General features: G+C 36.0%; 2 protein-coding genes across 2 annotated transcripts; one reads left to right on the forward strand and one right to left on the reverse strand.

Annotated features, from left to right (window-relative positions):
* The first annotated feature begins 1,964 nt into the window (after window positions 1-1,964).
* On the forward strand, window positions 1,965-8,892 carry LOC25482617 (RNA demethylase ALKBH10B). Its single transcript, XM_013611203.3, has 8 exons — window positions 1,965-2,821; window positions 3,490-3,585; window positions 3,983-4,080; window positions 4,220-4,337; window positions 5,989-6,099; window positions 6,204-6,316; window positions 6,431-6,585; window positions 7,890-8,892. The coding sequence occupies exons 1-8, from the start codon at window positions 2,224-2,226 to the stop codon at window positions 8,575-8,577; spliced, it is 1,977 nt and encodes a 658-aa protein (XP_013466657.1). The 5' UTR covers window positions 1,965-2,223; the 3' UTR covers window positions 8,578-8,892.
* A 6,420-nt stretch (window positions 8,893-15,312) lies between these two features.
* On the reverse strand, window positions 15,313-16,308 carry LOC112418226 (uncharacterized). Its single transcript, XM_024774523.1, has one exon. It carries the CDS (start codon window positions 16,306-16,308, stop codon window positions 15,313-15,315), a length of 996 nt encoding a protein of 331 aa, XP_024630291.1.
* Between the last annotated feature and the right edge of the window lie 560 nt (window positions 16,309-16,868).

Raw genomic sequence — 16,868 nt, forward strand, 5'->3', positions numbered from 1 at the left:
CATTTGAAATTGTCTAAGTTTTAACTTTGACAAAATATTTCATAAATTTTCGTCATTTTGAAAATTCTCCATGTTATCATCCAAACAATGAAGTTTATCTAAAAAGATTTGAATTCCACAAAACATTTCATCGAACCAATCATATTCTATACTCACTTTAAAATGATGACGTTCAAACAATGTTACAAAGAATTAGTACTTTGTAAAGTAGTATTCCCTTCCATCACATTTATAAGCAATATTTATACATCATGAAAAAGCAAAAGTTATTTAATGAATATAAAGAGTACTCCTTCCGATCGCATTTAAACAACCGAAGTTATTTAATGAATCTGAAAAATAAAATTTACTTATAAATTTGACCGAAGTCCAAAGAAGTATTCCTATAGGTTAATTTATTTTCGTAATTAATAATTGTTGACTTCGGAAATAAGTTAAGAAGATACACTACTCCTTTTTAGCCTTTATACCTAAATAAGTATTTTTCACACCTTGATATAAAAAGAAACTCTTTTAAAATAATTTACCAAAAATAAACTCTTTCAAAATAAGAACTTTTTTCAAGTTCAAAAATAAGAACATACAAGTAATTAAGTTCATTTTCATTGTAAGAAAAAAGTAAGTTCATTTTCTCAAGTTTACCCAAACACACCTCAATATATCTGCACTAACTAAAATGATGTCATGCTGAAAGTCAAGTTAAGGCATGTGGTTGAAGTTAATATCACACTTAAAGCATGCATTTACACTTTTCACAACGTGGTTACTGTTTTAAATATTCAAATTGGACTCAAAACCTCTCACCATTGAAAATCTATCTGATAGTAACATTGACAAAAGAGTAAGAGGTTGGGTGCATTTAAAACTATAAAGACTTTACAATCAAGACTTTAGTGCAAATGCATGGGGACCGAGTCTTGAAAAATTAGGCCCATTTTTACTTAAGCATCCATATGAATAATAATGAAAGAAATAGAGAAAATGACTAAAAAGTTATTTAATTATTTCCAAAATACCACAATTATTCCCCACCAACATGTGGTTGAAAAATTAAAAGTTAGCATATGATAGTGAAAACTATTATAACTCATAAAATACAAAAAATAAATAAAAAATCAAGCATTTCCTCTAAGTAAAACGGCAAGGGATCATGCATCTCTTCCGACTTAAATAGAGATTTTTGAAGGAGAATTGTGTTATTCACTGTGATTCTACCAATTCGATTTAATTAGTCTCAACAATTACATGTAAAGATATCAAATTCAAAAGAATAATAGTCCTTAAAACTTTAAATTCCACACAACAACGAAAATACGAATTTGGTGTAGTCATAAAATCTAAACCAATAAATAAAGATAAAACATCTCACATTTTAATATCAATAGATGAAATCCAAAATAAAAATAAAAAAATACAAGTCATTTTATCTATATTAATGTATGTGGGAATCAAAATCCTCTCTTTTACACCAAAAGTCCTCCCTTTCCCCTTTTTCTTTTTCAACATATAATTCAAAATGTAAAGTCTAAATAAAAATAATATATTAACACGTTATTTGAAACTCACACATACAACTATAAAGTCTCGAGTTTCAAATTGAATAAAAATGTCCAATCCACTAATATCAACATTATTGGTTAAACCAATCTCATTTTGTGATTAGATATTTTTGGCTGCAGCTGCAAAGACTCAAATCATATATGACTACAACATATGACAAAACATTTATTCAAGAAATTTAACATAACTCCATTTACGTTAAATCCACATTAAGAATCTTTAATTAAACCGACAAGATATCTTATCGTCTCATCGAATTGCTTTCATTTAATAAAGACTTTACCCATAAACCAAAATAATCTTAATAAATCTAAATCATAATTATAATAAACAATTAAAATCTATAATCTATAAAATGAAAATGAAAATAGTAATAAAAAATGACAAAGCGTATAAAATAATCTTAACCCTAGATCTTCTTCATTCTCCACCAAACTCCTTTCTTCTCATTACTCAACAACACCACCATCTTCACACTTTCCTTTTTCATTCGTAGATCTCACAATTCACACAACAAAAAAACCCTAATTTTTTTCATCAAATTTTTCCACTTTATCACTTCAATTTCACACAAAAACCCTAATTTTTTATTTATTTATTACTACTAAATTCTGAATTTTGAATTCTAAATTCTGTTTTTGATTTTGTTGTTATTGAGTTTTCATGGCAATGCCAATGGGAAATGCAGTAACACCGGAAATTAAGCATTTTCCGGCGGTGGTTACCGCCGGTGAGATGCAGTACAGACCACCACCACAGCAACAGCAACAGCATCAACAACAATGGTTTGTTGATGAGAGAGATGGGTTTATGAATTGGATTCGTAGCGAATTCGCTGCTGCGAATGCTATTATTGATTGTTTGTGTCAGCATTTAGGTGTTATTGGTGAGAGTGGTGAGTATGATCATGTTGTTGGTGCAATTCAGCAGAGGAGGGTTAATTGGAATCAAGTGCTGCTTATGCAGCAGTATTTTTCGGTTAACGAGGTTGCATATGCGTTGCAGCAGGTGGCGTGGAGGCGGCAGCAGAGGTTTGTGAAGCCGGTTGTTAAGGAGTTTAGGAAGGGTAGGCAATGGCAGAGGTTTGAGGGTGGGAATGGTAAGGAAGGGAGTAATTCTAGTGTAGAAAATCATCGTCGTGGTGAAGGGAATTTTGTGGTTAAAGGGTCTCAAGTAGTTGATAAGATTGAAGAAGTTAAATCTGGTGGCAAAATTGGAAATAAGGATGCTAAGATTTTAGACACTTCTGAGGAGAAGAAAGGTAAATGATGGGTTTGTTGGATTATTTGAGTCGTGGTTTTAAATTGCGGTTGTGATCGTATATATAGTTTTAGGAGGCCGTTAAACTACAATGTTAGGGTCACATAGTTGTTGTAAATCACTTATATGAAACTTTGATATGCACTATACCGAGTATTGTCAAATAGCGGCGCTATAGTATAGCAGAGTTTGAACAAATCGCTATTGTTCCGCGATGTGTGATTTAGTGAAAGTGTTGTCTAATAGCGGCTATAGGCTGTGAAATTGCGCAATTCTAGCAAACAAATAATTTCTGTGATCCGCAACTGATAAAACTGATTATACTACACCATGTTTAATCTTGGATCTCTAGGTGATATAGTTATTTGTATCTTTATGCAAAATTTATTTTTCATATGATCTGGATTTTGTGTTACGGTTTTAATGGTTTTAAATTGCAATTTGGAGACCATTGTATGACCCTTGACTGCAATGTTGCATGATGCAAACTGCAATTAAAATCTTGATGTGCATTATACTACATTACTGTGAATATTGTATATATGTATATACATGACTTCTGACCTTTTGGCCTGCTAAAAATAGTAACATTTCAGAGTTTAAGTTTTTGTATGCATTATCTTTGCTTGAAGCCATATTGAATTTTTCATCTACTGGTTGTTTGAGCAGATGCTATAAAAAATCATCAATCTGATGGCCTTTTGAAGAGCTCTGGAAATTCTCAAGGATCTCTGTCAAGCACAGAATGTGCATCAAATTCTGGAGGTTTTCTTCCTGTTGACTATGATTTGAATAATGATATATATTGAATTCTAGAAAGCACCAGAGTATGCTATGTATTTATGAAATTTTGGAATAGAGTAAATATTAAAATGTAAGATAATGTTAATCAAGTTTGTAACAGTAAGTAATGTTCAGACTCTGTCCCCTATCTTCCCTGTGTTTGTCACTGGCATGCTGTGTACCCAAAATTGACATCCTGGTTTTTTTAAATATCTATCTTTAGTTACTTACTCATTTACTCCCTTGCTTACTAGCTTTCATACACCATGTGCTTATAGGATCAGAGTCACCTTATAGGATACATGTAGTTTGCTATGAAGACTGGTTTGATAATTGTTTTCCATCATATTGATACTCTTCTTGTACAATGTGTTTTCAGAAAATGATTCACATTCTATGCAAAATCAACAACAGAACGTGAGTGGTTCCGCCACAGGAAAAACTTTTATTAGCAATGAGATGTTTGATGGGAAGATGGTAGGATATTTTAAATGTAGTTTGTTTTTCCTCATTTCTTTTTGTCATTTTTGCTCGATGTGTAATACCTTCTCATAATTGTTCTTTTTCTTATATCTTTTATATTTTATTTTATGGTGCATCTGTTTTTAATCTTCAGGTTAATGTTGTTGAAGGACTGAAGTTGTATGAAGATTTATTTAGTAGTACTGAAGTTTCAAAACTTGGTTCATTGGTCAATGATTTAAGGGTTGCTGGAAGAAAAGGACAATTTCAAGGTAAGTGAATTGTGTTGTACGTCTTCATATTGAAAGAATCTATCGCTAATTTGTTTTCGTTCTTTTTTAAAGACTTTTGTCTGATTGTTATGCAATGGCCAATGTGTGTGGCAAACACTTGATAGGCTCTCCGCACATATTTTTAATGTTGGTCATCTCATTGAATAGTGATTGTATATATGTATTATTTTAGTAGTCTTTTGTTAAAGTAGTTGAGTAGTTATCAAAAGGAGGTCATTCTGGCTTTTTCAAAAAAAGTTATCAAAAGGAGGTCTTTGGCATTACCTTTGATGCTAACTATCATCTTTGAAGTGGTAGCTCAACATTTGTGTATGCCAAGTCAAATATTTATTGTACTATTATGTATTTTCTCGCTCTTGCAGTAAACTTTATGTATTAAGTCTTCCTATTTGTTAGGGTACCATAAAAAGAGCGTACTTTAGTTAGAGATTAGGTATACAGAACAGAAGAATAACAAATCTTCCTACTGCAGTGAAATAACAGGAGGAACAAATATTTAAAGAAAAGGATATCAGCTCAAAAGGACCATTTCTTACAAACTAGCAATAAATATTCTCTTCTATGTTCTATCCTATTGAAATCCCATTTATGGTAGAACTAAACTCCTAATTCTAATTCTAATAAAATATGATAACAAATCATGATGATAATTAAGAAATATGGAAACTAGTCGTCTACGATGCACCAATGCTTTATTTTTCCTCCCATGCCGTACTCTATATGCTCTGATAAGCCGACACATTCTGATTTTCCATCAACACGTGTCGGCAGAGTATTGTAGACCTTTTTTTAAATAATTTTTTTCACACACTCTGTATATGTCGTCAACGTGCTCCCATCATGTTGTCAACATGTCCTCTCATCCTCATTTGATGTAGGAGAAACAAAGAAATGGGATGCAATTGAACATTTATACAGTACGTGGGTTAGGGTAGGGGGAGAGGAAGACAGTATGAGGAAGGAATGACAATGAGATGGTAAATTGACCGATCACATGTGCATCAATGAGTGTCAACTAGTATGTTTACATGGATTTTAATGAGTCATCTCAACCTGACTTTTAACATCATAAAGACCAAGTGTGGTAATCATAAATATTTGAGGGATTAATGGTTTATGAGGTCTGATATTGAGATTATTTGATTTATAAAGCAAAATCATATTTAACTTTTTTTTTCCCCTATCAAATTCAATGGTTTGCCACATTTTATTCATGAGGTGTCTGCTGAGCAGTAATAGTTTGGCTTTGTACCCTCAAGAGAATAGTTATAAAAGATTATTAGTGCAACTTTAATAAATAGTAATTTCAGAGCATTTACTTTACTCTGCCGACATACCACTATAAACAAAAGCAAAAGTAATTTCAGAGCATCAACATGAAGTGTACTCATACACATACCATTACACTCATTTCATTCATTCTGGGATTCTTCTTAAATTAAAATTTGATGTTTTACAGGTTTTATGAATGTTTTTATTTTTCATATAATTTTTTTTGTTATAATGTGTACCGAAATAAAGGACTTGTTTTTTCAACTGCAGCACAAATGCCTTCTCTAGTACACAGTACTTTTTTTTTTCTTTCATTTTTAATAACTGCTAGTTACTTTCTAATATCTTTAATGAACAGGAAGTCCAACATATGTGGTTAACAAAAGGCCCATAAGAGGGCATGGAAGAGAGATGATTCAATTGGGTGTTCCAATTGCTGATGTGGACAATGTGACAGCGTCGTTCAAAGGCAGGTTTTCTATCTCACATACACACTTTGTAGCCACATTATTTGTTTTCCCTACCTCTGTAATAATGAATGACCAATGAAGTTTCACTAATTGAATCTGACAGATAAGAATGTGGAATCTATGCCTTCCTTGTTTCAAGATATCATTGAGCGCATGGCTGCCTCACAAGTCATGTCTGTTAAGCCTGATGCTTGCATTGTGGATTTCTATAATGAGGTAGCTTCTTGTATGCTTTATTATTTTTTTTGGAAGGGAGTGAGTACATTGGGAATTTGGTTAGATATCAAATTTGTAAACTTAACACGGTATCCATATTACAATTATCTATAGGGTGACCACTCAACGCCAAACATTTGGCCGTCTTCATTTGGAAGGCCTGTTTATACGCTTTTCCTGACTGAATGTGACATGACTTTTGGGAGAACATTTGTCTCAGAGCACTTTGGGGATTATAAAAGCAATGTCAAGCTTTCTCTTGGACCTGGGTAATATTTGTTAACCTTATTTGTTTGGTATGCTAGTTGTTATTTTGTTGTTGTTACTATTGGATAAATGATATTTTGAAGCAAAGTTTGACTACAATTTGGATGGTTAATGCTATTCAAATGTGGTTGACGTTCGGGGGATGGTTAATAAATGTGACAAGACGTCGCAACTCATTAACTATTCACATCACACTGAATGTAATTAACCATGACTGTCTGGTGTTCAAATATACACGATATCAATTAATCATCCAAATCGTGTTCAAATAGACAATTTAAAATTGTGGTTGATGATGTTTAAAATCATGGTCAATTGTATTCACTTGATGGTTAATTAGTTGCTACACCTTATTATATTAATTAATCATCCACTAAACGTAATTGACACCATATTTAAACTTTGTTAACCAACCAAATTGTTGTCGTTTTTTTTTTTGTCAAACTTGCGTGTCAAACCACTAAGCGTAATTAACACCATATTTAAACTTCATTAACCAACCAAATTGCTGTCAATTTTTTTGTTAAATTTGCGTGTCAAAATAACACAATTCATTACTATGATTATTTGTAATTAGGATCATAGAAGACAATTAATTATGGTATTTCACTGCAGAAATGTCTATATACTCTAGAACTTAGTTGAGTCCCAACTCCAAGTATTAGGTAGGGTAAGTTGTTTTCGTTGGTAGTCTCATCTTTAAATGCACTTGGTCAAAGCCAAATGTATTAATTTCTAAGAAGGTTTTACGATAATTGAAAAATATATTAGTTGAAGTTTTTAGTTGATAATTATATCACTTGATGTTTCATGCACCATGAAGAGACCTTGTGTTTCATCATCCATGGATTCTAATTTTTTGTTGACAGTGAAAATAAGTTCTATTTTGATTTATTTACAATTTCTGTGGATAGTATTTATTTCATAACGATGAAATCTGTTTTCTACCATGGTACTGTGCTTATAATTTGGTCTAGTAACTTGAAAAGCGTGCTTTTAGTCAAATTGTATTCAAGGAGTTTTTGCTGCCATGAATCATGATGCATGATTAGGGGACTGGCACTATTTAACATTGTCACGTAGTTTTTAGGTCGTTACTCGAGACTAGGTGTCTTAATAAGGTTAGAAGTTTGGTACCATTATGTTCATGGAGGTTAATGGTTGGGTTAAATACATTGCTTATGGTAATTAAAGGAAGAAAGATAGCTTATGCTGTATAGTACTGTTTATTTTTCCTTTACCCCATTTCAATAACTCAATACCTGATTATTATGGCCTATTATTATTTACTCTGTTACAACTGTAGGTCCCTTCTAGTGATGCAAGGGAAATCAGCTGATTTTGCTAAACATGCTATTCCTTCTATTCACAAACAACGCATTCTTGTTACTTTTGCAAAGTCTCAACCAAAAAAGTCTCTGCCAATTGATGCTCAAGGTCTTGCTTCGTCAGCAACTTCACATTGGTCAGCCGCACCAAACAGATCTCCGAATCATATCAGTCATCGTCCGTTAGCTCCCAAGCATTATTCTGCTGTTCAAGTAACCGGGGTGCTGCCGGCTCCATCCCTACATGTTGCTCCTAATAGCATGCAGCCATTGTTTGTGCCGGCGCCAGTTGCAACTCCCATACAGTTTGCTACACCTGTGCCAATCCCGGCTGGCTCTACAGGATGGACTGTGGCTCCTCCAAGGCATCCTCCTCCTCGAGTCGTTGTTCCCGGCACAGGAGTATTCCTTCCGCCTGGTTCTGCTAATTCATCTCAGCACTCGCAAGGTACCTTCACTGAAGTGAACTTGGGTGTTGGAATTCCAACTCCGACGATAAAGGAAAATGGGAAATCTAATCATAGCAATACTAATGGTTCACCAAAAGGTAAAATGAATGGAAATATTGAAAGGCAAGAATGCAATGGTAATGCAGGCGCAACTGAAGTTGAACAGGCTATAGAGGAAAAAGGTGAAAGCAATGCAGAAACTGTTGCAAGCCAATGAGAGATTAGAGAGAGATGGAAAGCTTATCAAAGGAATAGATTAAGAACTTAATCTGAGTTTGAAGCAAATGTAAAAAGCGGCAACAGTGGATATAACATTATACTGCAAAGGAGAGAACAAGGGAAGGATGTATAACATTTTGGTTCTCTTCAAAATCCTTCCTTTGTTAATTTCATTCCTTCTTTTTGTTGTCTTAATATATTAACTTCTATAGTAAGAGAAAACTCATTCTTAATTCATACTTAGAGATTTTTCCCTCGATAATTCTTTTGCGCATTTTGCAATCGATTTTTATCGTGGTAATGTTCACTTCAACCAGTTTTTATTAAGGCTTAAATAAGTAAAAGGTCCCTGTAAGTTCGTGCGTTTTTGGTTTTAGTCCCTGTATTTTTTTTTTCTTGCGAGACAACCCTTGTAATTGCTTAACTTTTTGCAAATAGTCCCTACTGTGAGGATCCGTCAAAAAAATGCATAGCTGGCTAACGGACACCAACGTGGCATTTGGTGAGTTGGCAATTGGACTTAGTAGAGTGACTAAAACCAAAAACGCATTTTTACACGGGGATGAAATTAAAAAACTTAATTATCAATTTTTGAATTTTAAAAACCAATCTTTTTTTCTTCTTCCTCTCTCTTACTTATTTCTTCTTCCTTCCTCCCCTGCCTAGCCTTTAATTGAAACTTGAATTTCCTCAAGGAAACAACAACCTGCCCTCTCAAGCCACTGAAAATCAGTCTCAGCCTTCTCAAGCAACTCAGAATCTGTCACAAACTTCACAAGCAAACAATGATGTAGACACCATACTAAATGGTCTGAAGGCATTGCTTCACAATCCTTACTATCTGCAGCACTCACCAAACGTGCAAAATCAGGCAACTTCAAAATCCTTTGCACCAAAAAACCATCTTCTCCACCAAAACTATTACTGCCTCTCTCACCCTTCAATGGAATCATCCTCTTACACCCTTTTGACCAATTCCCACTATCCCAACTTTTCACATCCTTTGGCTCAAACCCTTTTATGCATTTGCACAAACTTGAATCAGACATATCACATATTGCAAAACTACCACATGAATTATAAAACTCACACTTCTTATTAAGCTCACTTTGTAACACATTGCATTCTTTCTCTTCTTCATTCCACCTGAATTGTCTCTCATATCCATCATACCCAAGCTGAAACCGTATCTTATCCCTATTTTCCAATGCTTCATATAAAAAAGATATCTTCCTGTCATATTTGGCACACCTGTGAAAACTCTACCATCCCAATAACCACTTCTCCACCTTCTTTTCTCTCCTTCCATAATCACTATATGTGGTGATGCTTCAGAATCAACACTCATTGTATAGTTTCCAAATGAAGGATCTTCCTCTGATTTCCATGAACAAAAAGTAGCATCCTTCCCAATTCCACTTCCACCACTCGCCGAAACTTTCATACCTGGAAGATATGTATCAGTTGGATCTTCAAAGCTTTGCCAAATCTCTTTGTTATTTTCTCTATCAGAAAGAATAAGGTTCCCATCATTAAGAAGAACAGCTTGTGAATTATTTATCGAAATTTTCGATATATTACTTGCCAAACCTCGTTGTTTTGTCCATCAAGAACTACCAAGTTACCATCATTTTTTTATTGTAATAGAACCTTCTCTGTTTTTGATTGGTTTTTCTCTGTTTGCAACCCAAACATACGCTGAAGTAACGTTGTAGTACCAAATTCCAACGTATCTTGAAGATGAATTGTTAAAACTGAAGAAACCCATTTCAAATTTGAGACCTTCTGAGACCAAAGTGGAACTATCTTTGATAGTTTGATTCTGCGTGATAGAGTTTGTTGCATGCAATAACAGAGAATAAAAACAGAGGAAAGAGAAGAAAGACAACAACATATAGAATGAAACTTTGTATTCTATAATTAATAACTAGCTACTTTAATCTATTTGCTTGTTACTATTTAATCATGTTTGCAGAAAAATTCATCACAAAAACTGATATGAATTGCAACAAACAAACATCCTTACATTACAACTCATGTTTCAATTACAATCAAAAACCAAAGGAAGGAGATTGAGGAAATTCATGTTTCAATTAAAGGCTAGGCAAGGGAGGAAGGAAGAAGAAATAAGTAACAGAGAGAGGAAGAAGAAAGAAAGGTTGGTTTTTAAAATTCAAAAATTGATAATTAAGTTTTTTAATTTCATCCCTACCTAAAAATGCGTTTTTGGTTTTAGTCCCTCTACTAAGACCAGTTGTCAACAATTGACAACTCACCAAATGCCACGTCGGTGTCCGTTAGCCAGCGATGCGTTTTTTTTACGGATCATCACGGTAGGGACTATTTGCAAAAAGTTAAGCAATTACAAGGGTTGTCTCGCAAGAAAAAAAAATACAGGGACTAAAACCAAAAATGCGCGAACTTACGGGGACCTTTTACTTATTTAAGCCTATTATTCACTGAGTAAATTACGAAATTGTCTATCATTTTATTGCTTTAAATTTACAAATATGCAAAAGCATCTTTAAATTCGTAAGACGTCAATCAATTTCATCATTTTTCTCTCAAATTAGGATTTTTAGATTCATTATCATTATGGATTTGGTTTATATGAATGAGGTAGAGGATTAGTAATTAGGTTGGGATGAGGAAATATATTAGGGGTTTCAATTGGTATGAGAAAGAAGATTAAGGATGTTGTTGGTATGATGAAGATTAGAGATTTTGGATCATGAAAAAGACATATTTTGCACAAGGATGAATAAGACCTCAAAAATTCAAGCATTCAATGTGATCCATTCCCTAAAAAAAAAAAAAAAGTGATCCATATGATGCTTCCGAGCGCCACAAAAATTCTAGCCTGACGTAAATCTACGTTGATTTGATCTATTTCCATCATTGTGAGACCTTAATCTATATTTCGCGAATAATTTGTATTTTCAATTTGAACAATTACTATTGCAAGCCATTAGTACATTTGGTGTATTTGAGTAAAAAAAAGTGTGTGTATATATATATATATATGTACTCGCAGAAAAAGTACGGTAAAGATTCTAGGGTTAAGAATCGCAGATTAGGGTTCTAATCTAGGGTTTTTAGACTGAATCATGGATCCTTTTAGAATGACCCCAAGAGGGTTATTTATAGCCTGCTAATGGGCTTTTTCCTGCGTGACTTAAGCTCCAAGAAAGCAGGGTTTTTAGTCTTTTCAGCTTATTTAGGCGGTTTAGGGCGACTTCTAAAGGTTTCTAGAAGCCGAGGTGGACGGCGTCCTGAGGAGGACCCGCCTAGACCTCCAGGGTCCCTTCTATAGGGCGCCTAAACCCTTCTGGAGGGCTTTTAAACCCTTGGGAATATTATGACGGTCCACAGCCCCCCAAGCACGAGGCTTGGAACAAGGCGAAGTGATGAATAAGGTGGATTTGGTCCTTCTGGAGGGCTTTTAAACCCTTGGGAATATTATGACGGTCCACAGCCCCCCAAGCACGAGGCTTGGAACAAGGCGAAGTGATGAATAAGGTGGATTTGGTCCTTCTGGGGGGCTTTTAAACCCTTGGGAATATTATGACGGTCCACAGCCCCCCAAGCACGAGGCTTGGAACAAGGCGAAGTGATGAATAACTCAAAAGACCTCGTCGGCGGTTTCAGGCTTTAGGCGAGATGATCGCCACCTAATCTTTATTTTCATCCAACGGTCCAGCTCTACTGACCTTTGCGTTTCAGATGGCGTGCTAACGTTTCGTTTATTCTTCAACACGTGTTGATGATCTGCTGAACGCGCATGTTTTTCGAGGAAGTGAAAGGTTAATTTTTTCCCTTTAAAAGAGGCGAAAACGACCTTCACTTTTCATTTCAGTCCTTCGTACACGTCTGTCTGTTTGTCAAAGAACATTCCTTCCCTGCTTCATCAACCTTTGCCTGTTCGTCCGCATAGATTCAGGTAATCCGCTTTTTCCTTTCCTCCTTTTTTACTTTGTTTTATCAAAACCATGGTAGTTGTTAGGGAGTGCGACAAGAGTGGGAAAGAAGTAATTCCTTCGGATCCTTTAGACCGGCAACAACTACGTTTGCAGTGTTTAAATCATGCGACTCGAAAAAATGGTTTAATCGATTGGAAAGTGTATGATTCCACTTATTTTAGTCACATGACTTTCTCCGACATTTCGAGCGAGAGTGACTGTAGCGATTCTGACGATAGTGACTGTGTTTTGCTATATTCAACCTCAGGAGACCCTCTTGGACAAGGGAATACAACAACTACTCCTCCGAAAATGGTTTCTGGGAAGGAAAAACAACTTGCATGTCTGGAGGTAGATGCCGAATGTTTTTCGGACGACGTTCAGCGATTTGATTCTGCATACAACGATCAATCAAAAGTTGATTTTTTTAGGAGCAAAATTATGGTTTCATCGACCATGAGAGAAGAAGATATCGTCCTTTCACCATGTCCGCCCGGCGAGAAGGTGTGTACAATTCGCCCAAAAGGGGTAAAGGAAATCTTTCATATGTATGGCGCGGTCTTGGAGGAGTTCGGGGTAAAAATACCTTTTACCCTTTTTGAAATGGATGTGTTGCGACTTCTCAATGTTGCTCCTACTCAGATACATCCTAACAGCTGGGCATTTATTCGCGGGTTTGAGATCCTGTGTGATGCGTTAGACATGATTCCGACAGCCGGGGTCTTTTTTCACTTTTACGGGACCAAAGGAGTAGATAAAGGTTCTTGGGTTCCTATTAGTGCTCATCCCGGAAAACAACTCTTCCCTGCTTTTGCCTCAAATTTTAAAAGAGATTGGAAAAAAAGTTTTATGAGGGTCGAGGCGGCTAAGAACTCCTTAGTGAACGTCGCCAGTGTGGAAGGCGTGATAAGGTTTCCTTTAGGATGGACTACCAAACCCGTAGCTGTTTCCGGCTACGACTATAAAAGAATGTCGCCTTACGAACAAGATGTAGTTGGTTTCCTGGATCGAATGCTTCACACCGATCTTCGGAAACTTTTGAACAAAGAAGGGGATTCTGAGGACCTTGAACTGTACCTTTGTGAGTTGCAAAAAATAGTTTATGCTTTTATTATTACGCATGCTTTCCTTAGTTTTGTATATTTTTGATATGTTAGCATTTGCTTAATAACGTCTTCTTTGTTTCGCAGTACCCATGTTGCCTCTATCTGGAAAAGAGAGGAGAAAGTATTTGGAAGCTATCAAAGAGAAAAATGCTTCTGGAGAGCATATCGCAAGTGATCCGGCTGGGGTCATCCTTCGTAAAGGAGCCAAAAGGAAAGAAAACACTTCTAATTCTGAACCTGCTGGGGGCGACTTAGGAATAGAGCCGGAAAAGGTGAATGAAGTGGAAACAACTGTCGGCGAGGTAACTGACCTGACAATCTCGCCGACAAAGAAAAAACGGAAAACAGGAAGGAAAGGAGGCGGAAGAGTGTTATCAACTGAAGCGGATGCGGCTTTTGAATCCTCATTTTGGCACAGGGATTTTGATTACCGTCGCTACATGGAGGAGAATGTTCCATTTTCCGCCGTGGATAAAGATGCTGCTTTCCATGGAAAGTTTGACGAGCTAGTGCAAGATGCTGGGACTAGCGCTCTACGAACTCTGCTATATATTCAATCCATGGAAAGAAAACACGAGGCTCTGGAAAAAGAATACCAGGACTCAGTAAAAGATGTGGAAAAATTCAAGCACAAGGCGACTGCCTTCGAGGAAATAGTTGAAGGACTTCTGAGGGATAAGTCTTCTCTGGAGAAGACGATTGCTGATTCGGAGAAGGAGAAGTCTGCCTGGGCAGAAGAGAAGAAAGCTCTTGAGACTCAGAATGCCAAGGTACAGGGCGACTTGGATAAAGCTAAAGACGACGTGGAGAACGGAAGAATGGCCCTCGTTAGCTATTTCGAGGATGGTTTTGAAAGAGCGAAGTCTCAGGTGCTGCACCTTTATCCAGATTTGGATCTATCGGAACTGAACTCTTTGAAGATCGTGCAAGATGGCGAGCTAGTCGAAGAGCCCTAAATGTACTTTGCCAGAATGGAGAATTTTATTATAGTCGCCGAGCTTTTATTTAAATTTTGTCGTTTTTTATTTAGGCGCTTCATTTTGTAATAGCCGCCTCTTTTGGCAAACTCTGATATGACAAGTAATTTATGTTTATTATTTTATGTCAAAAAGATCTTTTGTGGAAATTTTTCGTTCTCTATCAAAATTTGACTTAATCTTCTTAATAAGGATTCGTTCCTTTAAATTTCTGACGAAACTAAGCTTTTTGCTCATATAACAATCATTTAAACTTGTTGCTTTGAACCTTAGTAGCCTTTAAGAAGGTCATACAAGCTTTGAGTCTCAGTATCCTTTAAGAAGGTCATACTGGCTTTGAATTTATCTTTGAGTCTCAGTAGCCTTTAAGAAGGTCGTACTGCCTTTGAAATTAACTTTGAGTCTCAGTCGCCTTTAAGAAGGTCGTACTGGCTTTGAAATTAGCTTTGATACCCTTTTTTGTTAAGAGAAAACCCAAAAATTTTCCTGCTTGAACTCCGAACGTACATTTCGTGGGATTGAGGCGCATGCTGAACTTCCTAATTTGCTGAAAAATTTCTTTCAAATCAACTGAGTGGGATTGTTTCTCAGAAGTTTTTACCACCAAGTCATCAATATAAACCTCGAGGTTTCTTCTAATCTAATTGCTAAATATTGTATCCATAGATCGTTGAAAAGTTGCTCCGGCGTTTCATAGACCAAAAGACATAACCCGGTAGTGATAGTTTTTCTGATTAGTCATGAAGGCGGTTTTGGGAGCATCTAACGGGTCCATTTTAATCTGATTGTAACCAGAATATGCATCCATGAAACTCAGGGTTTTATAGCCGGACGCGTTATCTATCAGGTGATCAATGCTTGGGAGAGGATACGGATCCTTTGGACAAGCCATATTAAGGTCCGTATAATCGACACACATTCTCCACTTTCCTGATGCTTTCTTCACGAGGACAGTGTTGGCGAGCCAGGTGGGATATTTTATCTCACAAATGAAGTGTGCTTCCTGTAACTTTTTGACCTCTTCATCCACTGCCTTTCTTTTTTCTTCTCCCATCTTGCGTTTCCTTTGAACCACTGGTTTGACAGATGTCCTGACCGCCAGATGATGACAGGCCACCCCAATATCTATTCCGGGCATGTCCGAAGGCGCCCAAGCGAACAAATCAACATTTTCTCTTAAAAGCTGAACCAGGATTTCTTCCTCTGACCCACTAAGGGATGTCCCAATCTTTGTGATTTGGTGAGGCAAAGGACCAATAACAACATCTTTTACTTCTTCGATAGGTTCTATCCTTTCTTGGGGAAAATCCTCACGGGGATCGAGGTCAATAACCTGGACTTCGAACTCCTTGCGCTTTTTAAGTCTGAGGCTGGCGTGATAACATTCGCGTGCTACCTTTTGGTCGCCATGCACCATTCCTACTCGCCCGTTGTCGAGCGGATACTTCATCAACAAATGTTTTGTGGATACGAAGGCGTCCAGAAGGTTGATAGAGGGACGACCAATGATCACATTGTAGGAGCTGGGCGAGTTTATTACCAAGTACCTTACCTTAATTGATTTTTGTTGGTCTCCAGTGCCAAAAACTGTTTTTAAAGTGACGTATCCCCGTACGTGAACTCTTTCGCCCGTAAAGCCTGAGAGGGTTCCATTAAACGGCTGGAGCTGTTCCTCACTTAAACCCATTTTGGAGAAAGCATCGAAATATAAAACATCCGCCGAGCTTCCAGTGTCTATCAGAACTCTTTTAATCTCCTAGTTGAATAACTGAACGGAAATCACTAGCGCCACAAAAATTCTAGCCTGGCGTAAATCTACGTTGATTTGATCTATTTCCATCATTGTGAGACCCTAATCTATATTTCGCGAATAATTTGTATTTTCAATTTGAACAATTACTATTGCAAGCCATTAGTACATTTGGTGTATTTGAGTAAAAAAAAGTGTGTATATATATATATATATATATATATGTGTGTGTGTGTGTGTGTGTAGTGGCCGTATTTAAATTGAGAATACCATATTATCCAATAAAAATTTGTAATTTAGTGTCAATGACAAATTTAAAATATGTTTGAGAAACACACTTGTTTTTATAGCTGCCGACAATGTTTGAGATTTTGAAAATTTAAAGCAGCTCTGAAATATCTAAATTTTAATTATCTACTATTATGTTTCTATAAATACTATTTTAAAGCATTATTGCAATGATTAAACCTTTTTAAAAGTTCATCAATGAACATTGT

This window comes from Medicago truncatula, chromosome 1 (genome assembly GCF_003473485.1).
Source record: "Medicago truncatula cultivar Jemalong A17 chromosome 1, MtrunA17r5.0-ANR, whole genome shotgun sequence".
NCBI lineage: Eukaryota > Viridiplantae > Streptophyta > Magnoliopsida > Fabales > Fabaceae > Medicago > Medicago truncatula.

Excerpts from the sequence above, each read along its gene's own strand:
- LOC25482617 (XM_013611203.3), top strand. The coding sequence starts at position 2,224 with ATGGCAATGCCAATGGGAAATGCAGTAACACCGGAAATTAAGCATTTT. Across the intron at positions 3,586-3,982 it reads ATGTGCATCAAATTCTGGAG|AAAATGATTCACATTCTATG; the intron begins GTTTTCTTCCTG and ends ATGTGTTTTCAG. Across the intron at positions 6,317-6,430 it reads TTGTGGATTTCTATAATGAG|GGTGACCACTCAACGCCAAA; the intron begins GTAGCTTCTTGT and ends AATTATCTATAG.
- LOC112418226 (XM_024774523.1), bottom strand. The coding sequence starts at position 16,308 with ATGGGTTTAAGTGAGGAACAGCTCCAGCCGTTTAATGGAACCCTCTCA.